General features: G+C 28.6%; 1 protein-coding gene across 5 annotated transcripts in view; it reads left to right on the top strand.

Moving 5' to 3' along the window:
* The window catches only part of LIMK1 (LIM domain kinase 1), a 154,815-nt gene that overhangs the window by 41,529 nt on the left and 85,344 nt on the right, over positions 1 to 27,942 (top strand). For 4 of the 5 annotated variants that reach the window (XR_012756019.1, XR_012756020.1, XM_075362282.1 and 1 more), the window contains exons 6-9: positions 2,198 to 2,386; positions 8,216 to 8,308; positions 25,258 to 25,390; positions 26,792 to 27,009. Coding sequence is in view for 2 of the 5 variants with exons in the window: in XM_075362282.1 (XP_075218397.1) it covers positions 2,198 to 2,386; positions 8,216 to 8,308; positions 25,258 to 25,390; positions 26,792 to 27,009 (633 nt within the window). In the remaining 3 variants the exon portion in view is untranslated. The remainder of the gene's footprint in view (positions 1 to 2,197; positions 2,387 to 8,215; positions 8,309 to 25,257; positions 25,391 to 26,791; positions 27,010 to 27,942) is intronic. The other variant, XR_012756021.1, reaches the window with a different exon arrangement.

Genomic DNA, 27,942 nt, shown 5'->3' with positions numbered 1-27,942 from the left:
GTTGACCCATCTTCTATTTTTCCAATGTATCCATGCTTATATTCTCCTTGAAGAATCAACCTTATAAATTTTATGTTTGACCTTACAATATACAATAAAGAATCAACACCACCTACTGTCTTCCAGCTAATGTTCCACTGTATTCTCCCCAAGATAAACTCAGACGCGGTAGTATATATTGATGGATCAAAGCAGAACAATGCTGTTGGTTGCGCATTTGTTGTCGATAATAGAATTTATATGTTTGGTTTACCGGTATTATGAGTGTATTTACTGCTGAACTATATACTCTAAATAAGGCTCTGAATATCATTAACCCTAAGTACCAAAATATCCTTATTTGCAGTGATTTTTTGTAGTGCTCTCCAAGCCTTAGAAGACTTTTATTCCAGACATCCTATTGTCATCGAAATCAACAACGCAATTACTGAGTTGAACTATCGCAACACCAAGTTGAGTTTCTGCTTGATCCTTAGCCATGTAGGGATTCTAAGTAATGAAAGTGCAGATTCCACTGCTAAAGACGCATGTAGTCAACCCTCTCTTTCACTACCCGTGTTACTACATTCGACTTTATTAATTGTGTAAAACTCACACTTCGCGCATAGTGGCAAGATGACTGGATTGCCACAGTTTTGGTTTTTGTTTTTAAATATTGTAGGTTTTTAATCTGTTATAGTTTTTTTTTGTTTTAATGTTATTTTAGCTGTTTTGATTACTTTCTTTTTATCATGTAGTTTTTGTTGTCTGTTATTCCTGTTTTTTCTCTTTTATTTATTTTACTCTGGGCGCTGATAACGTGCAAGCGTTTTTCGTCCCAAAAAAAAGCTCTTTTATTCTTACACTTTTAGTAAGCTATGTTCAGATTCTTGGGAAACACTCAAGGCATCCTGCTCCTGGTGATGGGGATGCTGTTTAGTTTATGTGTCCAAGCGTACATGTAAGAAGCTATTTTAGCAAACCTAGCAAATGCTTCAGGTTACTTATTTCCTAAGGCAGTCCTATGATCTTTACCCATTCAGGTTGCAGCTCAAGGACTGTGGATTAATATCCACAGCCATCCTCTTATACAAATCTGTTCACTAACCCAGTGCCCCTCTGGGATTGATTACCCAACCTTTAACTGAGTTTCTTGGCTTAGCAGGGGCACCTCTTAGAACTTAAGTATTGGAGTTATAGTGGGAGAGGCTATGAGAATTCACTTGTAGTATTCTTATATTATTCATCATCACTCCCTTTGTCAGAGCCGAACCTCCTCGAGTAAACTCCCAGGGTCTTAATGCAATAGTACTATTTAAAATTAAGTAAAATGTTCTTCATTATTTTATAATCACATTTACAGCTACAAGTGTGCTTTTTAAACAACATCATAACTTAATGGGATGTCCCATGTTACACAGTAGACATGCAGTAAATTATATACTAGTATCACAAAATCTCACTTATGCAGAAGTGTCTTTGATACAATTTCCAAAGTAAAAGATTATTATGATTTATGTCACGGAATAAATAGTAGACTATTAAACTTCAAGTAGCCTGCTATTAACTACTAAAACATAATAGGTATTTTTATGACTATGGGACTTAGCTCATTCTCAAGCTGTATGTCTGTGAATAGTCACAAAATTAATGAAAAATGTCATTAGGAATTTAAGGTTTCTTTATTGTTGTACTGTCTACAGTTTATTATGTAAAAATAATAATTTTTTTATGTTACTGTAGTACTTAAATTATGTGTAGTATTATCATCAATAAAATAATTGTTTTAGATATCAGGTATGAAGTGACAATAATATACATTGTACAAATTTAAGAATCAGCATTATTAATATTTATAATTTATTGATTATAAGTAATGAATTTGGAATTATCATTGTAAATTTTTTTATTGGTATAAAATCATTTAAAGTAGAAAAATTTTAAACAGAACATGTAGAAGGAGTGTGTTGTCATAGTCATGTTACAGATGTATATAAACACAGATAAATATAATAACAGATATAAATTGAAACGAAAATTTTAAGTTTTAATCTTTTATACACATATGATTGTTTTTGTCATACAGAATTAGTTTCAATTCTTGCATTAATTGTTATTAATAAATTGTTTATTAAAATATAATTATAATTAAAAATTTGAGTGGTAAACCTTTTTTGTTTTAAGTTGTCATACCTAGTATTCTTATTTATTTTTGTAGCGGTCCTTGTTACAAGCGTCAGATGCAGCCTTTAACGAAGACATCTAGAACACCATTTGCTAGGAAACCACATTCGATACGTTTAGTAGAAATCCAACCGACACAGAATACTGGAAGAGGTGGTATTAAACTGAGCATTGAAACATCACTGAATGTTCAACCCTATTGTCCTGCACTTCGTATATCTGAGTAAGTTCTTGTATGATATTATTGTATGTAGAGTATATATACGCAACCGTCCATTTGTTACTGCTGAGATTATTTATTTTGCCATTTTATTATGAGTTTGCTATACTTTTCTGATAATTATGTTTGCTGTTATAATTTGATGGCACACGTTTTATGTAATGTTATTTTATTGCACACTGTTTTGAGTTGTGGCTATTAAAATAACTGATTTGATGTTATAACAATAATTTATTAAATAAATTATTGTAAAATCTATATTCCACTTTATTAAGCTCTTTTGCTTGTCTTTACACGCATAGCTCTCCCCCTTTCGAGCTTCCTTTGTTTAAGTCATTTTCTGTCAACTACCATTGAAAGTGCATTTCCTTTAATTACTGTAAATCCAGTTTTCATGAATACAAGTACTTAGAGTCAGGTACAATATAAGATTAATTGTTTGGTATCAGATTGTTTTAATTCACCAAAAGTTGTTTTGCAATTATTTGTATTAATACTTTTTTTAACGTTTTTCTGGTGCATGAGAGTTGTGTTAAAGTTTTGATGGTTTTTTTTCAGTATGTTTAACATAGAATGATTGTATTATTAACATTTAGTTAAATTTAATGATTATATTTTGGGTAAAAAAATAAAAATAAATAATATTATCTACCAGTTTCTGATATATTTTTATGGTTAATTACCCCCTCCTTAAATATTTCTGTTACTCTATTTTTGTCAGTTTTTGATACACCTAGCTAACCTAGATATTCCAATACATGCTTGGTTGATGAAGTAGTTGATCTTTTCATGATTCTTATAGAACTTATATTTCTACTTCAAGACCCAGATATAAGTATATAATTGCAGTCATCCTTGTAGCTTCTAATAGCAAATGATAACACTCAGTGAGAAACTTTTCAAATTCATTTAAAAATTTCGGGTCGATTTTGATGCTTAGTTGTAGTCTTCTTGGCTCAATGATATGGTTTAATTGCTTATATTTTAAATGATACTCAATAGAGAACGAAGCAACTTATTTGACTGAACTTAAACTTGTTTTATGTTGAAAGGTTTAAGGATAAATTAACAGATATTATTCATCATAGTTACAGTCTAAAATTTTTGTAGAACTATTTTTTTTTTTAATAACTACAACATGTGTAAAACTTACTGTATTATATCGTGCAAAAACTTAATACAAACAATAGTACATGTTAAAATACATAAAAAGAAACGTAATGACAAAAATAATGTGACTGTTTAGTGATATACTTGTTGCTCTATAAAAATAAAATGATGCCATTTGATGGTAAGTGTTAATAACAAATTTATAATCTTGATTTCAAAAGATAGGATTTAGGATTATTTCAGATTTAGGATTATTATTTAATAGGATTATTTCAAAAGATAGGATTTCAAAATAGGAGGAGAAAAGATTATGGAGGTAGAAGAATTTTGTTATTTGGGAAGTAGAATTACTAAAGATGGACGAAGCAGGAGCAATATAAAATGCCGAATAGCACAAGCGAAACGAGCCTTCAGTAAGAAATATAATTTGTTTACATCAAAAATTAATTTAAATGTCAGGAAAAGATTTTTGAAAGTATATGTTTGGAGTGTCGCTTTATATGGAAGTGAAACTTGGACGATCGGAGTATCTGAGAAGAAAAGATTAGAAGCTTTTGAAATGTGGTGCTATAGGAGAATGTTAAAAATCAGATGGGTGGATAAAGTGACAAATGAAGAGGTATTGCGGCAAATAGATGAAGAAAGAAGCATTTGGAAAAATATAGTTAAAAGAAGAGACAGACTTATAGGCCACATACTAAGGCATCCTGGAATAGTCGCTTTAATATTGGAAGGACAGGTAGAAGGGAAAAATTGTGTAGGCAGGCCACGTTTGGAATATGTAAAACAAATTGTTAGGGATGTAGGATGTAGAGGGTATACTGAAATGAAACGACTAGCACTAGATAGGGAATCTTGGAGAGCTGCATCAAACCAGTCAAATGACTGAAGAAAAAAAAAATTTCAAAAGAAAACATTTGTACTTTATATTAAAGAGTAATTCTTAATATTTATGTAATATATTTTTTGTTTTATTTGTTATCACATTAAGTTGGGTTTGTGTAATCTCTTGCAGTATTAGATGAATTGATTGTATAATTAAAGATTCTTCATGTCTGAATTTTTTTTTTAATTTAGTTTAATGGGTGTTTATTTTAATGGTTTAGAGTTCCTAAATTTTAATAGTAGATAGATTTAATAAAAGTTCATGAGTTACAACCTGATGACTTTGACATACATCTAGGTGGATAAGTTTAGTTAATAGATTAATGAAATTGTTTTTTGAATAGGTATTATTTGAATAAGTTTTCAGGAAGATTCTTTTGACTGCGTTGATCTGATTTATCAAAATTCGTGTTTACTTCATGCTCTGGGTATTTTTTCTAATTTTTCTTCTTGAATTATTAATTTCAGAATGACTATTATCATTTTTTTTTAAATTTAATTTTCTTTTAAGCATAGGTTATTTACTAACAGAAAAATTAGTATAAAGTAAATTTATCTTGGTTAACATGTTCACTACTGTGGGCTGATAGTTGGTTCCATCCTAACAGTGGTGTTATGTTATGCTTCATGGATATAGTCTTTATTTTTTTGTTATTTTATATTGTTTGTTTTAATTTTGTAATCGTATTGCTGGTTTTAGTGTAGTTCATGTTTTATAAACTTCAAAATTAAATAGCATAAATAATAATTATTCACATTAAATTGAACCACCAAAAACAGTTTGATTTATGTTAATCAAAAGTACCTTTTGAAAGTGTATGTTTGGAGTGTAGTTTTATATGGAAGTGAAACTTGGGCGATCGGAGTACCTGAGAAGAAAAGATTAGAAGCTTTTGAAATGTGGTGCTATGGGAGAATGTTAAAAATCAGATGGGTGGATAAAGTGACAAATAAAGAGGTGTTTCAGCTAGTTGATGAGGAAAGAAGCGATTGGAAAAATATAGTTAAAAGAAGAGGCCACATATTAAGGCACCCTGGAATAATCGATTTAATATTGGAGGGACAGGTAGAAGGTAAAAATTGTGCAGGCAGGCAATGTTTGGAATATGTAAAACAAATTGTTAGGGATGTAGGATGTAGGGGGTATACCAAAATGAAACTAATGGCACTAGATAGGGAATCTTGTTGAGTTGCATGAAACCAGTCAAATGACTGAAGACAAAAAAAAATCAAAAGTGCTTTTGTTATATTATAGATGATATTCAGTCAGTTTAATCAATCTATAAATATCATATTAAAGCTGAAGTTTTTTATCTTTTGAACATTTAAAACATTCGTATTGTGTTTGTCAAATATTAAACCCTGTTGTTTACTATATTCAGTCATAGGTTGAAATTTAACTTGAATTCTGTTTAATTTAAACCAAACAAATAAAGCAAATTAAACCAAACATATAAGTGATTTTTTCAACATTACTATATTGTAGTTCATAAATTCCTTTTTATATTTATGGGTGTTTTATATTATTTTTATTATAAATCTCTACTACTTTCATATTATGAGTACTGATCATCTCAAGTTTATTTTTTATTATAAAGCATAGATGTTTAGTTGCGATATGTAATTTACTCTTTCTATTTTTATATTCTGTAAAGTATTTCATAAATTTAATCCTGATAATACATTTGTTTTTCCAGTTTGGGTATTTCCATTTATATTCTAAAATACAGTTATTGCAGTTAAGTATATAAATACTTTTAATAATTATACTTATTGTAACTATTTTATGTTTGTCTTAGTTTTGTAATAAATATTTTTACTTTCTTTAAACACAACGTAATATAAATTGCCCTATTAAAAACTAGTAATCATTTCTTGAGTTTGATAATAGTTTTTACTTTGATTTTTTGGCTTTGTATTTAAATACTATTGTTTGTTTGTTGTATTAAAAAAAATCACTCATTTGAGAAATATCTACTAATATATATATATATATGATTTTTCTAAAGTCAATACTTATAAGACCCATATTCTCTATCAATATATTGTATATAGAAATGAGCTGCACTGTAATACAGATGAAGTGTTTCTGAATGCTATTTTGAAATAAGGCATTCAGAAATTTCTGGCTTCTTGTAGGTCGATTGAAACAATTATACTTTAGATTCCACTTGTGCAGGTATAACATGGGAGCGATCAAATCCTCACTTTTTTGGGTAATAGAATCTGATTAGTTCATGAAAATACATTTATTTTGTCTTCAGTTGGTATAGAATGCTGATATTAAATTCCATCATTCACATACAGTTGGGAATACACATTCAAGTCCCACATGTGAAACATGATTTGTACATTTCTACATGCTTTATCTAAATATATACTATATGAAAACTAAAAATTTCTTGCTAGAATTTACTTTACATTTTGTAAATAAGAATTTCTTCAATAAAGATTGTAATTAATAAATATAGTGACCTACTGTTATTTTGTTATCTAAAATAAAAAAAAAATGAATGTAAGTATTATAAAATTGTGGGATACTGGGAAGGTAAGATAGAAAATGCTTTCATAATTAAAAAATTGAGATTATAAACCACGAATCATCTCATTCAATTTTTTATTCGAGTGTAAATGCGTGAGAGGATTAAAAGATGAAGTAAAAAATCTTGCACAATGTTTATTTAATCAGACATTTACATTGTTAAGCAACAATTGTGTTGCTATGGCTTGTCAGAAATTACATTTGTTTAGTTTAGTTAGCTATCATATTATGTCCAGTTGGGTTCTTGAAAATACTATAAATAACCCATACAGTCTTGGACAAAATGTGTTTAAATTTTGTTTGTATTTGTTTGGACATACCAGATTTTGTTTGTATATTAGATGGATTAATTGATAGATAACTTCTTGCTCTTCCATTTAAACTATTTTATGTTTTGTTTTCTGAGACCTCAATCATTTGTATTTAGTATATTATTTTAAGATATTATAATTTAAAATTCAGTTTTTCAGTGTGTGTTTATCAATGTATGAGATTCAAATTTTAATAATATGTGTGTTCTCCTTTGTCTTACTAATATTGTATGTGAAATGCATTTTTGATATATATATATATATATATATATATATATATATATATAAATTAAATGCATTTGGCCAGAGAATTAGATTAATAAATATAAAACATACCTTGATGCAGTGATCTTTTTGTTATATTTTTAATTGGAGCTTTTATGTAGTGTAATTACTTCATCAGAAACATGATTAATACATGTTTTTTTTGTATTATAAAAAAAATATGAAAAATTATATGATTAAAAGAATAGAAAGTGGAATAGTTGTTTTTAGTTAATTCTATTTTAAAACAAGTAGAATTTTATTGCAATGTAATTATTGCTCTTTTTTTTTTTAATTTTATAACTAATTATTTCTTTAATAATAAAGAGTCTGTGATTATTCATGTACCTGATAAAGTTTTGTGTATTATAGAAGTTCTTCAATAAAAAAAATAAAGGAATAGTCAGCTTTTAAAGGTACATTTTTAACACATACATGTCATTAAGTTCATACGTTTCGTGCATATTGATGATTTTTGTTTGCATTAGTTTTATATATTAAGGTAATCTTTACTTATTGGATATCAAGAATTGAATTTGTTGTTTAGTTTTATTAATTTTTTTTGTGTATAAGGAATTTAGGATTCTGATATATAAATTTGTTAAGTTTTGGAAAATTTTTCGCTGAATTATACTTACGAATAATGTATAATTTTGAGTATATAGTGTATACAGAAAGTATTTTTAATTTTACCTATTAGGAAACATTAATTTTGTTCAGGTTCGTGCTTAACATCTTGGATAAGGTGACCAAACTGGTGATTTCATTTCTAGAAGCTGCATTCAGGCTATGTTGCCTTCTATCACGATATAGGTATTAAAATGGAAAGAAATCATATTTGCATGTACTATGTGCATGGAATGCGTTTACTTGTTCATATTTTATTTTTTGGCACTGCATTTTTTTTTTTTGTATAGCCACTGTTAAAGATTCTGTAGAAGGTAGTTTTAAATATTACATTAAGCTACAGTAAATGTTTTAATATGTGTTTGGTTCTCTGTGCTTGGTTGTTGTTCTCTTCCTTTTTATATTAGAGCTATTTATTTTTTTTATTTTTTTTAAAGTTATATATTTTTACAATTATATTTATGATACTCTTTGTTGCTGTTAGTTTCTTATTTTCATATTTCTCCTGATTTATTTATCTTGGTTTTGACTGATTTATTTCAACTTAATTGGAGCTTTTAAATGAACGTATTCAGTTTTTTAATATGTATAAATCATTTTACTTTCATAATTATCTTATTTTAAATGTAAAATCTCTACACTTATACACATTTCTCCATCATATTAATTTATACTCTGTCAATAATTCAACATTTCTACTTCACCTGCTATATTATTATCTATCAATGCTCTTCATATAAGTGATAAATACATAGATGCCTCGGTACAGTGTAGGGTTGTAATTCCCGAATGTATGGCAATTTATACTTATTGTTAAATAATGTTTTATTTTGTTTAGTATTTATTTATAATTCTAGGTTTAATCCTAAAAACTAAAGAATTTGAACTTTGCGTGTAGTACATACAATTTTAATTTCAATCTTGAAAAATATAAGTATACTAATATACTCTAATGTATAATGTATATTCTTACTAGGATCGTTCAGAAAATTCTCAGCCTGATATATAGATGAAGCTAGTTAGTATAACTAAATAACTATGATATTTATCAAGTATAATACTTTAAATGGTGTATTATAACGTTTTAGACACATGATTTAATTGCTTTTTCATGGTCATTGAGTAAAACAAACAAGTTGTTTTGACATTTCCTGAAAATTAAATAAAATTGAAATTCCAGCTGTTTTAAGGTACTTTGTTTTAAAAGCTTTAACCCTAATTAATGTGCAAAACGAGTTAAAATTCCCTTTTAAAGGATACTTCCTCTTTATTTTTGATGGTAATAAAGTGGGCTGCTAAATTTAAACAGTCATATATCCATTCAAGATGATGAGTGCTTTGGATGTCCAAAAACTACTACAACTGACACAATCGTCACAAAAATCCTCGATACTGTATTAAATGATTGCTGACTGAAGGTAAGTGGGCTTGCTGACATTGAAAACATCTTGATTGACACTATCCATCATCTTGATAGACTGTATCCATAGCATATTACATGATGGTACGGATAAAATACATATATGATGGTACGAAAAATTTCCAGCTTGAGTCGACTAAAAATGCATTTGACTGAACACTTTTGAAGGGTGTTTAGAGTTATTTAAATGCGATCTGCTGAATTTCTTCAATATTTTATAACAGTAGATGAAACATGGATTCACCATTGCTTTCTAGAGACCAAAACAGTGAGTGGCAGTAGATGAAAGTGCATCAAAGAAAGTGAAAATGTTCTTGGGATGTGGTGTTCGTAGACTACCTGGCAAAATGCAGTACCATCACCAGGCAGTATTATGCTTCACTACTGGACTAATTGAAGGTGCTGTTCAGATTAACTGTTCACATTTGGCTAAAAGAAAGTGCTTTTTCATCCTATGATGAACCTGCACACACATCTTGGGTTCTTGCTGCAAAGCTAAGACCTAGCCAGTAGTTCCCAAACTTCTCCGAGTCACAGCGCCCTTTTTCAATTAAAATTTTTTCATGGTGCCCCACCCTAAGTAAAAGTATGACTACTCATAAGTAAGAGATAAAAGTAAATAAAACTTGTGTATTTTCATTATTTTTTTACTTATTAACATTAAATTAATAATTATAAATGTCTTGGTTCAATTAATTATGAAGCTTACAATATTTCATGGTGCCCCTGTGAAGAGGCCACAGCTCGCTGGAGTGCCATGGCGCACAGTTTGGGAATCACTGACCTACGCTTTGAAATGCTTCCACATGCACTGTATTCACTGGATTTGGCTCCCAGCAATTACTTCCTCATCCCAAACATGAAGAAAAGGCTTGCTAGATAAAGATTCAGTTCAAATGATGAGGTTAAATCTAAGACTTCTACTTATTTTAAAGAGTTGGACAAATCATATTATACTTAGGCTATTTAAAAGTTGGAAAGTTGAATTTCAATACAATTTGAAAAATTGACTACGCTGAAAAATAAAAAAAATGTTTCTGAAAAATCCTGTGTTTCTTTGTCAGGTCGAGAACTTTTCAAATGATCCTTGTATATAATTTTTCATATTTTATTGATTTACTTCATCTATCAGCTTAATACTTCTGTCAGGTGTACAGACTGTTCTCTTACTGTTACTGTTATATATCTTATAAGGGTAGCTCTATAATGCCTGTATTTTCCACCATCCATCCACTGTTCAGTAGGAATTATTATGTAGCTTTATTTTACTTTGTCTGAGCGATTTTCATGGCTAAAAAATGATGGGTTATGGGAAATATGTGTGACCAACTTCTACTGCTGTGCTGCAATTATGCAGTATATTTGGAATCATTTTTATGAGATTATTATTTTGTATTTGCTGTTTTTTAAAACATCCATTGATGTAAACATCCATTGTTTACTATTAAAAAAAAAATATTTATTAGCTCCACTCATTCACATTAATGATTAATTTCCAACTTACCCCATTGTTAGTAAATGAAGAATGGCTTTCAAATAAAAATCTGTGAAAAGGTGCTTTATGTTATTTTATATAGCTATAAGCCTTGAAACATAATTAATTATTTATTATATTGATTAAAGCCATCTTGAAAACACTAAAATTTTTCCTTAAAATAATAATATAATTTTAATATCAGTGTACACCACATTAAAGAAAATATTCAAAACTAATCAAAATTAATACAAGCACATAAGCATTCTTTATAATAATTTTTTTTTAAACATGCACCAAAAATAAAAATATTGGTAGTTTATATTTCTGGTTAAATGTTTACTTCTTTTTTAGCCTCTGCTATATAAAATATTATATATATAAATATATATAATTTGGACCAGAAACTTAAAGGTTTACAGATTTTTATGATCTTGTGGACAAAATCTTCATTCTATGGTTTCATATAAAGTAAAATGGATTTTCCTAGACGTAAAAAGAAAAACTAGGATATATTTAATGAAGTTTATTTTTTTATCAATAATACTATCATTTAATATTGTATGTAAAATAAGTGAAATTTCATGCATTATTTTCTTGCAGAAGTAGTTTTTATATGAGCCTTTATTTTTATAGTATATTTCTATGTCATAAATTTCATACTGCTTATTATTCCTACTTTCTGGCAAGAGTTTTTTCAGCAGTCATTGGAGATCACACAAAAAGTGGGGAAAGGTATGATTTTAGTTTTCATGTATGACCAAAATGGCAGTCTACATGTAAAATATAAAAACTTGTTTAATGCTTAAGTTATTTGATTACATTTTAAACTACTTTAAAGCTACAACTTTTTAGAAAATTTTATGAGTAGGGTTGGAGTTTATATGCTTTACTTCAGATAACAAGCAAAAGCCCTTTGTATTAATGTTTTTAAAACTTGTATAAAATCAGTGAGGTATCAGTGTTTTTATTATAAAAAGATTTTCATCAGAAAACTTACTACAAATTATTGTTTTAAGATTATAACCGTATAAAATGAATTAAATTGTTTCAGGTTTTAATTTGTCAGTAAATGAAATTTACTGTTGTAATTTTGTAGCGTTCATTTCACTCTGAGTTGTTTTGTTTCAGATTGGTACTTTTCTTAATCTATTCCTGCCATGCATGTTTTTATATATTCACTTATGTGTGTAGACTCATTGCACAAGAACAGTTGAAGAATTGCATGCACATATTTAGTGAGCCATATTGTTTGTTAATTTGATATTTGATTAAGTTACACTTATTCCTTTGTTATGTTACTAGAAAATTTTACTTCAGTAAAGTCATGTTTATTTCTTAGTTTGTAGAGTTTTGCTTGATATTTTGTTTTAGCATGGATAATGTTCAGGCTTTTGAATATACAGTTCTGTTTCTTTGTGAATTATTTGATTTCTTCTTTGCTATCTGTAATTAAATTTTTACGGTGTGCATATTATTTTTGTGGCTGAACCTACTTTAATTCTCTTGTATTATGATATGTTGTTATACGATGCGACGTTGTATCTGTGCATTTTGTATGGTGGCAATATATGTTTGTTGATATTTCATATATTAGTACAGTATGTTTCATATATTACCAGTATATATGTATATATATAAAAATGCAGTCTTGCTACTTCTACCGCACATTCAGTTATGTGTGCAGTATACAAATCTTTTATTTGTGTAGAAGTTTAATATATACTTTAAAGTATATTTAAAATTGATTAAATTTAATGAATTAGCTAAAAAACATTAAGATCATTTTGATTTATGTTAATTGCTTTCTTTAAAAAAAAGGAAGTCGTTTAACTTACCTTTCCTCTGAATCTGCTGAAAACAGTAGTAACTAGTAAGATAGTAGACTGAACTCTTGGGATTTCTAAACTTTGGTGGGTAATATTAATCAATAAAAGTTAAACTAAATAAATCTATTCTCTTAAGATAGTTTTCTTGTATTGACTTGTCTATATTATGATCATTTTGCCCTTCACTGCTGACGAGATTTTTAATTTATATTGTCTATACTCTAATTTTTCTAAAATCAATTTGTTTTGTTTTTTTCTTTGGTTTGTGTAGTTTTCATATAATCTCTTCCTCATTTACTTAATCAGTTGATCTAACTTTCATCATATTCTTTTTAATTCATTTTAAAGCATCTGTTCTATTCTTTACAACTTTTCATGCTTCTCTGGAACATGAACATTATCTGTCTATATTTTACTGCTATAAAATATTACTCTGTGATTATCTACTTATCATAATGTCCATTTATTGGTACTGATTTTTTATCAAAAACTCAAGAATCGCTGACTTAACCTGAACAATTCTTTTATTACTGTTTTTATTGAACTTCGACGGTAATTTTAGGTATAGTTTTATACACAATACATTTACACACAATAATGTAGTTTTCCAGAAAACTACATTATTGTGTGGGTATTACAGCTTAAACTGAGAGTATTTTATAGCGGCATTACTTTTGTAGAAGTATTTTTAGTTTATTGATAAATGTTCTGTAAAAGATTACTGCATGGCCCGGTGTTTGAAATTTTGAAAATAAATGTTATTTTGGTACTCCATCATCAAAATTGGGTAAATTGATTTTAGATATATTAGTGATTTAATTAGAAATGTTGTTTTTCAGTTTTCTTAGTTAGGTGAGGGTTGTCATTTTTCATAAAAAATTGTCTTTCTCATTTCATATGAGAAATAGGGTTTTGGTTTCATTTTAGCAGTACATTTTTATGATTTACTTGGTGAAGATGCATTTTGGAAAAAAATGTATAATATTGAAAAGTAAAGGAAGTGAAATTTTGAGCAGCCTACTTGTAAATCGTTTGATATTCTTCTAACTTGTGAGAACAGTATTTTTGTGATATACATGCCAGGGATGGCATTTTTGTGAAAAGTTTCAGGGAGATAAGATTAAAATAAAATTTGAAATAAAAAATATTTTTGAAATTTTGAATCAAGGGTTCCTTTTTGGAGAGCAGATAAGACTTTTGTTCATACAGTTTAAAATAGTTCTAATTCTTCAGTTTGTGCCTGATATAAGTACTTATATTTTTTCTGTTCAAAAATTTTCCTGGCTTGTTTCTGTTTTTATTTTTTCCTTATTTTATCTGCCCTGTTTAAAATGTCGATCTAATTTTCAAATTAGATATATAGAAGTCTACTTTAATTCATCATTTTCTTCTGTTGTATAATATCTTTTTAAATCTTTTCTCTTATTTATTTCCAAATTCATTAGTTCCTCTTCATCTATTACTTTTTATCCAATTTTAGTTGTAGCAAAGAAGAGGGTTTTTAAAATGTTTTTCTTCAGGAATTGTTTCTTTGGTCTTAAAGTTTAATTTTAATTCTGTTTCTATATCTTACCCTTATTTTTATATCCTACATTCAGATATTTTAATTACCATCTTACCATTCTAAATATGGAAATTGATAGTTTTATTGTATTATTGCATATACTGTTCACAATTAATTTCTCTATTAAAAATTGTTTTATTTTTCATATGAATTTTAATTTAAATGAATATTAGACATGTTTGTATTAAGAAGTTATTTATTTTATGAAGTTTACTGAGGTGAAATTATTAATTTTACAGAGAGAAGAACAATTTATTGTAATTGAAGTAATTTGGGAATGAGTATAAAATAGTTTACATTTGGTTCACAAAATTTGTTTAATAAATTACTTTATCAAGCATATTCTAGAAAAATTTTAAAAATTTCTCTAATTAAAATATGTATGTATATTTTCTACAACTAAACTATGATTTTTAGTTTGCATTACGACTAAATTATAACAAACCAGTTTGCTTATACTTGTATCATTGTAAGGTTTATTAAATGATTATAAGGTAGCAGGTGTACTAATGGATATTCTTTAATACCTTATCATAATGCATTGTACTCCGTGTATTCTGTTTGTTCATGAATATGATAACGGTATACTCTTTTGTTCTTTCATGAGCAGATGGAGTGTGAAGAAAAGAGTGGACACATTATGAGGTTGCACCTGAATATACTTTCTTTAATTATGTTTTTTCTTTTGTTTATTTGTTACTAATTTAATAAAATGAGAAAATGGTCTTTTGTTACTTCATAGTGAAATCAAGATGGTAATTAAGAGAATATTTTAAAATTTCATGTAAGAGAGATAATATCTTGTTAGTTTTTTTTTTATTGTTAAATGTTATAAATAAATTTATATAATTACCAAGGTGATACCAGCATAAATTAAACTTGAGCACTGGTATCCACAGCTAATTAAGTTAAACTGATTTTTACTTGTACTAGTGTAAGGATTGTTATGAGATCATGAGAATGTTTATTGTATGATCATGATTAGTTTTGACTATTTAAGTCTCAAATGTCATTAAAGTTTGTAGTTGGTATATGTTGAAGAAGGTGAACATATTTTAATGAACTTTGCATTTATTATTTCAGTTATTGTTTTGCGTTGATTGTTGCTTATTTTATAGGAATAAAACTGTTCATTTATCTTGATATTTATCTCTGTGTTTTCCTTATTGAGTTTCTTAGATTAGTATTGGAATTATGTTAAATAGTGTAGTGCTAATGTATACTGTTTTAATTTCCATTTATCTAACTGCTAGATCTGAAAATATTGTTTCTGAATTCAGAGATCTTACACTAATAGATGTAAAATTGTAGGCATAAATTATATTATGATTGCTTATATACTACGTATATGTAAAATAATTCAGTAAATAAACGGACAAATGACAGTAGTTTTAATATGATTTATTGAATAAATTTAACAATATTCTATATTTCTGCTAGGATTATCATAATTGATTTGTGTGTTATTTTTTGTCCTTCCTAGCACTGGAAGGACAAAAAATAACACTTAAATAAAAATAACAGATTACTTATTTTTCAACTTAATCCCAGCTACACCTTGTACTCCTTTGCCGTGTGTACTAGGTTCTGTTTTTTACTACCATTAGAAAAAATTCCTTTTACTAGAAATCTGAGCAATTTTGTTTATTATTTTTTTCTTTTTGTGTACAGAGTATTTTTTTTTCACTTTGACAAGCATTATTTTATTTTCAAACTTATTTCTGTAATACTGATTACTGATTATGTTGTCTTTAAAAAATCACAGAAAATTATACTTTTGCATTTTTAAAGATCGTTAGCATCACTTTACTGCCTGATGATTGGGTATTTGAATTTTTTTGTGTTGGGAGAATAAGGATTTCTCTTCAATGCTTAGGAGAAGCAAATGACTCAGCGCTTTGTCATTTGGATTCTGTGTCATACTGATAGATCCATGCCTTAGAAATATTATTTTTTTCAAAAATTCATCTTCAATGGAATAGCATTGCTTGAGTTCCTGACACAAGTGAAGTCTAGTATCTTTATGAATGTAAATAAACTGTTTTGGACAACAACTTGTACAAGTTTGTTGGTAGGTCAGTTTGTTACAAATAATTGAGTTAACTATAATAGTGCCAAATTCCAGTTTTTAGCAATGTAAATCTCCTGTCTTTGTGATGAGTTCATATGTGTGAGTCCAGAGCTGGAGTTGAAATTTCAATTTGTTGCCACTGTTTATCACATAAATATGCGATGACATGCTTGTCATCATATTGGTTATCGCTATTTTGGTCTTTTGAATTGTTCAGCTTGTAAACATTTGTATGATTCATATAACTTTTGTCAAATTGATTGACTATGTAGGAGCAAATTCCAGATTGTTACATACCCTCTGAAATCAGAAATTTTATTACTGATTGTTATCTTTCAAAAGTTAACTCTTCAGCAAGCTAGTTGAATGAGTGATGGTAGTTATGTATATTAGATTATTTATCAGTTAGCTACATTAAATTGATGACAGGGATGCCAACATGTGATTTTGATATATGTTAATATACAAATATATGTAATGCATTTAGATATTTTTTAACTACTAATGTTTTCTCTCGATTAATTTATAAAAAAGGTTCTTAAATAGAGTAATAAAATTTATATTACCTTGAACTGATGTCTTTCAGTCCTTAGATCATATACTTATTTTATTTATTCTTTAACTTATCTTTATTGTTCATTTTAATTATAGTTTACCTAAAATATATATTTAATTATGGTACTTATAATGTTTAATGTAAAAAGATGATTATTAAGGAAAAAGAAAGAAAATATCGTAACTGAAATTTTATTTTCATTTGAAAATCTAAAATAAGTATAGTCACCATAAGAGTTTGAAATTTAAGTTAATATTGTGCTAATTATAAATAATTTCTTATTTTCATAAACTATTTGTTTGTTGGTTTTATGTGTGAATTAAAATTTTTATTTATAATATTTTTCTAATTGTTGTAGTGGATTTTTTTATTGATATTGTTCTTAAGTGTTATGTAAATTGTTGTAACAGTTTCATGCTTTTTTGTAATATTTTCTTTTAATTTTTCTTAGTTCAGAGGGGGATAGGAGTAAACTAAGTTTTTTCCTTTTGTTTTCCTTCTGTCTTTTTGATCGGGTGCCGTTTCTATCCCTGGTTCAGGGGTAGCAGCTGCTGTTTATAAGAGCTGATGGGATGGATAACAATCTCAAGTGAATATATTAATGTAATGATTCAGATCACTAGCATTCTTATATTTTCTACGTTCATCCATCAGCTGCAATATATCGTCTGAAACCCAAGGTTTTCTACCAGTTCTCTTTATTCTGCCTAAGTTTGCTTCTGCTGATTTAAGAATTTCCTTTTTAACATTCTCCCACTCTTCTTCTACATTTTCTACCTTATCTTTTTTACTCAGACCTCTTGCGATGTCTTCCTCAAAAATCTTCTTTACCTCCTCTTCCTCAAGCTTCTCTAAATTCCACCGATTCATCTGACACCTTTTCTTCAGGTTTTTAAACCCCAATCTACATTTCATTATCACCAAATTATGGTCGCTATCAATGTCTGCTCCAGGGTAAGTTTTGCAGTCAACGAGTTGATTTATAAATCTCTGCTTAACCATGATATAATCTATCTGATACCTTGCAGTATCGCCTGGCTTTTTCCAAGTGTATATTCTTCTATTATGATTTTTAAATCGGGTGTTGGCAATTACTAAATTATACTTCGTGCAAAACTCTATAAGTCTGTCCCCTCTTTCATTCCTTTTGCCCAGCCCGTATTCACCCAATATATTTCCTTCCTTGCCTTTTCCAATGCTTGCATTTCAATCTCCAACTATTATCAAATTTTCATCTCCTTTTACGTGTTTAATTGCTTCATCAATCTCTTCGTATACACACTCTACCTCATCATCATCATGGGCGCTTGTAGGCATATAGACGTTAACAATCGTTGTCGGTTTAGGTTTTGATTTTATCCTTATTACAATGATTCTATCGCTATGCCTTTTGAAATACTCTACTCTCTTCCCTATCTTCTTGTTCGTGATGAAACCTACTCCTGCCTGCCCATTATTTGAAGCTGAGTTAATTATTCTAAAGTCACCTGACCAAAAGTCACCTTCCTCTTCCCACCGAACAGCACATCCTATCCATTTCCCTTTTTAAATTTCCTAGCTTACCAACCTTTTTTAAACTTTTAAACTATCGGCAATTAAGAAATGCTATAAACAGGAAGTGCAAACTGGCGAAAGAAGAGTGGATTAAAGAAAAGTGTTCAGAAGTGGAAAGAGAAATGAACATTGGTAAAATAGAAGGAGCATACAGGAAAGTTAAGGAAAATTTTGGGGTACATAAATTAAAATTTAATAATGTGTTAAACAAAGATGGTACACCAATATATAATACGAAAGGTAAAGTCGATAGATGGGTGGAATATATTGAAGAGTTAAACAGAGGAAATTAATTAGAAAATGGTATTATAGAGGAAGAAAAGGAAGTTGAGGAGGATGAAATGGGAGAAACAATACTGAGATCTGAATTTAAGAGAGCATTAAAAGATTTAAATGGCAGAAAGGCTCCTGGAATGGACGGAATACCTGTAGAATTACTGCGCAGTGCAGGTGAGGAAGCGATTGATAGATTATACAAACTGGTGTGTAATATTTATGAAGAAGGGGAATTTCCATCATACTTCAAAAAAAAGTGTTATAGTCATGATACCAAAGAAAGCAGGGGCAGATAAATGTGAAGAATACAGAACAATTAGTTTAACTAGTCATGCATCAAAAATCTTAACTAGAATTCTATACAGAAGAATTGAAAGGAGAGTGGTAGAATTGTTAGGAGAAGACCGATTTGGTTTCAGGAAAAGTATAGGGACAAGGGAAGCAATTTTAGGCCTCAGATTAATAGTAGAAGGAAGATTAAAGAAAAACAAACCGACATACTTGGCGTTTATAGACCTAGAAAAGGCATTCGATAACGTAGACTGGAATAAAATGTTCAGCATTTTTTTAAAAATTAGGGTTCAAATACAGAGATAGAAGAACTATTGCTAACATGTACAGGAACCAAACAGCAACAGTAACAATTGAAGAATATAAGAAAGAAGCCGTAATAAGAAAGGGAGTCCGACAAGGTTGTTCCCTGTCTCCGTTACTTTTTAATCTTTACATGGAACTAGCAGTTAATGATGTTAAAGAACAATTTAGATTCGGAGTAACAGTACAAGGTGAAAAGATAAAGATGCTACGATTTGCTGATGATATAGTAATTCTAGCCGAGAGTAAAAAGGATTTAGAAGAAACAATGAACGGCATAGATGAAGTCCTACACAAGAACTATCGCATGAAAATAAACAAGAACAAAACAAAAGTAATGAAATGTAGTAGAAATAACAAAGATGGACCACTGAATGTGAAAATAGGAGGAGAAAAGATTATGGAGGTAGAAGAATTTTGTTATTTGGGAAGTAGAATTACTAAAGATGGACGAAGCAGGAGAAATAAAATGCCGAATAGCACAAGCGAAACGAGCCTTCAGTAAGAAATATAATATGTTTACATCAAAAATTAATTTAAATATCAGGAAATGATTTTTGAAAGTATATGTTTGGAGTGTCGCTTTATATGGAAGTGAAACTTGGACGATCGGAGTATCTGAGAAGAAAAGATTAGAAGCTTTTGAAATGTGGTGCTATAGGAGAATGTTAAAAATTAGATGGGTGGATAAAGTGACATATGAAGAGGTATTGCGGCAAATAGATGAAGAAAGAAGCATTTGGAAAAATTTAGTTAAAAGAAGAGACAGACTTATAGGCCACATACTAAGGCATCCTGGAATAGTCGCTTTAATATTGGAAGGACAGGTAGAAGAAAAATATTGTGTAGGCAAGCCACGTTTGGAATATGTAAAACAAATTTTTAGGGATGTAGGATGTAGAGGGTATACTGTAATGAAACGACTAGCACTAGATAGGGAATCTTGGAGAACTGCATCAAACCAGTCAAATGACTGAAGACAAAAAAAAAAAAATTATTCAGAAATATTTGAATATCCAACTTAATGCAGTAATTGATGAATCTAAGTGCTCCACTTCATATCTGCCTCTTCAAACACCTTTACTACTTTGGTACTTCTCTTTTTCATATCGATTTACATGATATATCTGAACCTATAAAACCTGTTTAATTTGACTTCTCGACCATGTTTTCTACTCCTGATCACTTTTCTTTTCTCAGTATTTTTGTTATTCTTTTTTTGTTTCAAGTATTATTGACTGCTTCAGCCACTATTAACTAATAGATTTTAACAAGATGCAGTGAGATTGCACCCATTAATTGTTTAATTTCACTGATCTATGAGAACCAGTTTATCTGTCTTGGATTTGGATGTTGTGATTTTATTTTTACTTAAGACCCTTAGATTACCAGGATGCTACGCTGAAAGATATTTCTCATGTCGTGGAACCATTGATTGTAAGTGATGTAGTTTTGTATACTTCCTAACCCTGGACCCCCAGTCTACTCTTATTCTTTTTGTATTCATGTGACTTCATTTAACTATTAAGATTTTACTATCCTCTCTATGAAGTCTTAAAAATATTTTATTATGCATATCCTCAACTAAATATGTGCATGTTGTTTTAAAGGTCTTTTATTTTGAGATTAATGGAATGAAAGTATAAATTTTTACTTCTAAAAATAAGCACATACCTACAAAAGAAGGTACCTTTTTTTATTTAAAAAAAAGAAGCAGTTTATCATTGCTGTTTTATTAAAAATGTTGAGTCTTATTATTGTACTTGCATTGCATTGTTGTATCAAGACTTAAAGAGCTTAATTTCAGTGATTCACTAGAGTTTAATTATGAAATTTTGAAAAAAAAAACTGTTCTATTATTAACGCAATTTTATAGTAACATTTTTTTCAGTTAATAAATTGTTAAAAATGTACAGCCAAAAATAATAGTTGGCAATAAGCTGCCTGGAATTCAAGCTGGAAGATCCGGAGACTAATTCTTGCATTGTTTCGAAGAATTTTACCTTATTGATTCATTTACAACTTTAAGTTTTTATACAGCAGAGGTTACCTGCAACTAATTATAGAACTGCTTAAAAATAAAATGTTGTCTCAAGGAAATAGTATCATATCATAGGCGCAGTTCCGTATTATTTTGGAGTAGGGATTTTTGCACAATTTTCATTTTGCCAAAGGTTGTCATTCTGAAACTATTTCAGTAAGACTGTTGTATTTATTTTATTCTTTTCTCCATGCCTGTCAGAAAAAAATGCTGCATAGTTTAAAACAAAATATTAAAAGCCGATAAATACCTGTGATTGGAAAGAGTATTTGTAGAATTCCTTTGTTTTAAGTAGTTTTCCTTGAAAAATTTGCATTGTTAAACATTTATTCTATATAAAATTTTATTAAAGAGCAATGTAGTCAAGAGAAGATAAACGCATCCTTTTATTTGTTAGAGATGGATATGCTGCTTAAAATGAGAAAGTAATTGATGTTAGATCAAAGATGTTGTGAAATGTATGTAAATTATGTTTTTGTTTGATGTTTTTGATTAAATATAAAATGTGTGAGAAAATTATGGAAAATTATTCTCACTGTGAAGTGGTGTAGCCAGAGTTTGAGATTTTGAAGAAGAATTTTTAAATAAAATTAATTTGAATTGTATGGATCTTAATTTTTATTTTTATAATGATTAAAGTGACAGAATGTTTTTTGACTAATAGGAGGTAGCTGTTCTCAAGATTATTGTAGAAATGACTTCTTATCTGCTTCTCATAAACGACCCAATTTGTGATGCTTTTGGTGAGATTGGATTTGCAGTTCTTAATTCGTAGAGCAATGAACAAAAATTATAAAAATGATCAAAAACATCTTATGTAATAAAATTATTAAAAAAAATTTTAAAATTTATAAAGAAAGATAAAGAAAACCTTAAAACTCTCGGAATTTATAAAGAAAAACGCTTTTGTTTTATTAGAGTTTTATTATTAGGTTCGGTTAGGAATAAATAACCCACCAGGTTGGTCTAGTGGTGAACGCATCTTTGCAAATCAGCTGATTTTGAAGTCAAGAGTTCCTAATCCAATGTTTAAATCCTAGTAAAAGCAGTTAATTTTATATGGATTTCAATACTAGATTGTGGATACCAGTGTTCTTTGGTGGTTGGGTTTTAATTAACCACGCATCTCAGAAATGGTCGATCTAAGACTGTAAAAGACTACACTTCATGTATGCTCATATGTATTAACCTCATGCATCCTCTGAAGTAATACCTGACTGATTCCCGGCGGCTAAACAGGAAAAGAAAAAGTTAGGAATAAATAAAATAATTACTGCTAGTACAGTTATACAGTAGCTTGTATTTACATTATTTCAAAGATAGTGTTTTCCCAATCATTTCATTTTTTGGTTAGCACAGATATTAAAACATAAAATTATTAATAATTTAATTTATTTAAGTATAAAGTAGCTTGCGTATATTAAGTGTTGCATTGTTTCCCACAGAACAAATTGTTAATTAGTTGCTTTATACTGTGTCTCAGGCTTATAGCTGTGATACATGTAAAATATCTGAGGTATGAGTCGCACCAATCAGAGTTTCTTTCTCTGAAAGTAATAATGCTCATTATGTAGCCAGTCACCAGTATCACTTAGGGCTGAATATCATTGTGTTTTGGTAAAAGTTGATTTTGAAATCGGTTTTTATAGTTATCCCTTGCAAAAAGTGATGTTTTCCTAGGTTTTAATTTTTCTTTACAGCACACTAATATGAGTAATCATTTATTTACATCAATATAAGATCTAAAATGAACTGTAGTTCATCCTTTTTGCATTTCTGTACTTTAACTGAAATGCATTCAGGTTTTTTTGTTACTTCTGTTTTAAGTGTATTTTTATTTGTTGAATAGAAAATAATTCATTAGAATAAAAGAAAAAAAGCTGACGACTATGTTGCTGATTTTTTTATTTCTGTAGAAATTTATCTACTCTGCAAGTGATGCAATAGTAAATTATTTCTTGTTTAATTATTTAATGGAAAATAATAAAACAGTTTTAGATTTATTTGTTAAAATGATAAAAAGTTGTTAACATCTACACAGTTCAAATCTGCAGATTTGAAATCAAATTGCAGGTTTGATAAAATGTAACTAAACAATATGCAAGTGACCTTTTTTTAAGCCTTAAAAAAAAGTTATCCCATATGTTGTTTCTGATCCTATAATTTTTAAGGTTAGATATTAAAGAAGCTTGTTAAACAATGTGAAACATTAGCTGTGTAGAATAATATTTAAAACTTTTATCTGTTTTGTAGTTTGAAGAAATATTATATAAAACATTTATAGAGACGGCTGGGAAAAAAAATTATATTTCAATTAAGAATTGGTTAATAAACTGCTATAATCATCGGTTATATAAAATTAAATTTTATTGGCTCTGTATGTTAGACTCAGTAAAATTGGTCCCTGTTTTGTTCACTATTCTATGGAATTCTGTTTACTTCCTAACCTATCCCTTCTTTATTGTGCTATTATAATTTTCAGAAATTGTATTTCCATTTCTTTTCTCTTTGCTGCATTCTACTCAGTATATTTTCCATATCTCATATCCTATTCCTTGATTCTACATTTGCGTAATTTCTTATGTTCGTGTTATTTCCTTTGCCTTACAACATCTTAACATCATTTGCAAACAGTCATGTTTTCTATCTCCTTTCTCTGGTCATGAATTTATTACCATTTTATAAATAGCAAATTAGATTGTATGTTGTCTTTTGTTAATCCTGTCTTCAGTGAAATACATTGTGTCTCCTCTTCTAGTTCTTGCCTTTCTTTCAGATTTAGTATTTATAACTTAAGTCGTCTATATTGAATGTTTCACATCTTTACTTCTTAATTCCTTCAATGTTGATTCTCTGGGTAGACATTTTTTAATTTTAATTTTTTCATTGGGTTGGTGAAATAAAAAAACTATTATCTTCCAAATACCAAATCTTCTCCATCAGTTCTTTACATATAAAAATTAAAAAAAACCATAAATTTTTTTTCAATGAAAAACTGATACAAATGTGTATTTAGCAAACTTTTTTACTTGCTTCTGAGTGTTGAGTGCTTTAAGTTAATTCTGAGATCTTTGGTGACAGTGTTGCTCATTGAATTAGCGAGACTTGTAGTAGTCATAAAATTGTGAATCTGATATTTCAGTGTAAATGATATTTCCAATTTCAGAAATTTGTAGTTTGCAAGTTCATACTATAACAAAAGTTATATACTTAAAAAACTTGATTATATTGAGAATTACTTACAATTTTATTATATAAAAGTGTAACTAAAGATTAATAATTTTTTTTAATCAATAGTTGTTTTCCTTTGGGGCTAAATATGTGAAAAATTGAATTGGATTAAGAATTTGCAAGCAAGATGATAATATGAAGAAATTATATAATTATTTCAAAATTCAAATGAGCGATAAGTTGAATAATCTGCAAATCTCCAAGATATATATATGGTGCAACTTTTAGAAGCCCATGGTTGATGTGAAGTTGTTTATGAACTCTTGAACTGGAAAATTGTATACATAGCTGTATTATGTCTACGTTTCTCCTTTTTATTATTTAGAAGCTGTCAGCCAGTTCATTGTTTTCTCAATACAAATTACACAGTGAATGGCTAGCATTATAATTTTTATTCCTCTGAGAAGTGGTACCTATTACAGTGATATTTTAATTGCTATGTGATTGAAGGGTATTCATGATATGTAGAATACAATTTGTAATAGTATAATTTTTTTATGTGATTTATATTTTGTTGGGTTTTAGGCTTGATGTTAATAATGATTTGATGTCCCTTCATATTGGTGATCGTATATTGGAAGTAAATGGAACACCAGTTAAAGATCAGCCTATCGAAAATATTGAGAATTTAATAAGATATTCTGATACTGTCTTGCAGGTAAGAATTTATGTGAACTGATTATCTTGAAGTTAATTGTTGGTCTTAAATCCTGTTTTTTTCTATAAATGAGCAAGCTTTGTTTTTTCTTGATTATTTTTAATAAAGTTTTCTTTAAAGATATTTATCAAAAAAATCTGTTCTTTTTGTTCCTAACAGACTATTCACATGAAATCATGAAATTTTTATCAAGTTAGTTGAAATAAAGAAATTATACTTGGATGACAGTCAGGTATTGTTTTTTGCTACTAGAAAGAATCTGTCCGTAATCTAAAACAAAAATCAGTATTTGGTTATTAAACTGTAATATGTTTAATAACCATATTGAGTATAGTATGTAATAAAGTAAAAATCTTGTAAAATCTATGTCCTTGCAAATTGTGACAAATTTTGGACGAGAAGTTTTACGGTACAAGATCTAAGTGTGTTTTACTTAAAAGCTCTCTTTTTCAAGGTTAGGTACAATGTAAAGGGCTAATGAGTACATGATATTTTTTTTACAAATGAGATTTTATGTGTTATAATAATAATAATAAATTCTTATCACAAGGGATAGGAGAATTACAGTGTAAACTCAGTATGCTATGGAAAAAAAAAGAAGAAATGCATATAATGATTGTTTTTTTCACAGCTATTATTAAATATAGATTTAGGAATAAAAAAGAAACTCTTAAAAGTATTTTTGTGGAATGTAGCGTTTTATGGTAGTGAAACATGGAAAGTACAGAAAGTAGAAAAAGAAAGTATAGAAGCAGTCGTCTTACTGGTGCTATGAAAATTAGGTTGGTGAAAAGTAGGTGGTTTGATTTATTGTTATATGATAACTAATTGGACAAGAGAGTAATTTTTGGCAGAATCTTCTAAAAAAAAGGACAAGGCTGCTTTGGCATATGTTAAGACACATAGGATCATTGAATAAGATTCTAAAATGAAGTGTAGAGAGTAAAAACAGTAAAAGAAGACAAAACTAGGAAAAATATTTAAATATATGAAACAGATAATTAAAGGATCTTTGGTGTAAGATTATGTTGAAGCTAGGCGACAGGTATAAAACAAAGAAATGGTGTATAAAACCAGTAAAATTATAAAAGACAAAAAAAAAGTTATATTTTTTTAGATACCTTGTTTTCAAGTGTGGTATTATTACATAAAAAGAAGATTTGCTAACAGTAATATTTACTGCTTATTTTATATTTGTAGGTTATCTTAGTACGTCTATGTGCTGATATATCTGTTTATGTGTTTCTATGGTTATATATTGATGACAAGCCTTAGAATTTTATGTCTGTATTTTAAAAAATCATAAGTAATGTTACTGAGAAGTTTTATTTTTATAAAATGATGTAATTAATCTAATAAAAAATAGAAACATATTCAAAATTTATTTAAAAATTGTTTTAGTTAACTATAGAACACGATCCAGATGCATTAAGCCGTCGCCGACCAGGTTTTCCTCCTGCTCCACCACCTTTAACATCATTGAAGCCACCTGATAAGGAACGATTGTTCAAAAGAAAAGATGAAGGCTATGTTTCTGGATCAAGATCTTCAAGGCAGTTAAGACGAGGAAGAGCAGCTAATAAAGAAAGGTCATCCTCTACATCCCGCCTTCTTGAAGGGTAAGCTATCAGTTTTATTTAAAACATCTTTTTAGAAATTAAAATTAAAAAAGATATTTTTTTTTTAAAATTAGATTTTTTTTTTAAATAATTTTTTTGCTATTTTTACATTCAAGTTTTGTATATATATATATATATATATATATCCTACCCTACTAAATGGCATTTTCATGTGTGTCTGTGTGTGTATTTGCGTCCTTAGCTTAACATCGGAATGTATAGATCATTAGTGGAAAATCCTGATTTATTAGTACATGTCTCGTGGTGGTCAGGTGTATACTTGTTATTTTATTATATATAAATTATATATAAATATACCATATATGTGTATACAAATATTAATATTTTTATATATTTGTTGCTACTACAACAACTAAAGTTTTGGGAAAATGTAGTACTTTTTAACCGTATCTGAATTTTTGGATGAAAATTGCAAATATCTCAAAAATGGTCAGTCCTAGAGCTCTGAAAATTTTTTTCGACTTCCTTATTAGCTACTTTAGCAGCTCCCAGTGGTACATGTTGGATGATAATATTTTCAAGTGCCCCTGGGGTGCCGTTCGGAAATTGGTGAAGGGGTGTGATAGGGTGGTATGGTAATATCTCGACAACCGCTCGTCTGATTTTCACGATATGTATGTGTCAGCAGGTCGAGCGTTAACTGTTTAACACATTGGGTACACTCTTGATTGACCGTATCTTGGTTATCTGGAAATTAAATCATTTAGCCCTATGTTTTGATTGCACTTGCCCACTGTAAAAGGTACCGATCTGATCTTTCACTAAATACGCTCAAACTTGTGTGCTAGCGCACACAAAGTAGTGTAAAGTATAAACTTATGAAGACTAAAACGTAGAAAATAAAAAATATATAAAAACTTATTAAAAACCACTCTTATATTAAATGCATTAAAGAGTAGAAAATAAAAAAAA

Source organism: Lycorma delicatula, chromosome 4 (genome assembly GCF_047948215.1).
Source record: "Lycorma delicatula isolate Av1 chromosome 4, ASM4794821v1, whole genome shotgun sequence".
In the NCBI taxonomy this organism is placed as follows: Eukaryota; Metazoa; Arthropoda; class Insecta; order Hemiptera; family Fulgoridae; genus Lycorma; species Lycorma delicatula.
The sequence above is the reverse complement of the archived record's forward strand: the minus strand, read 5'-3'. Positions and strand labels throughout refer to the sequence as shown.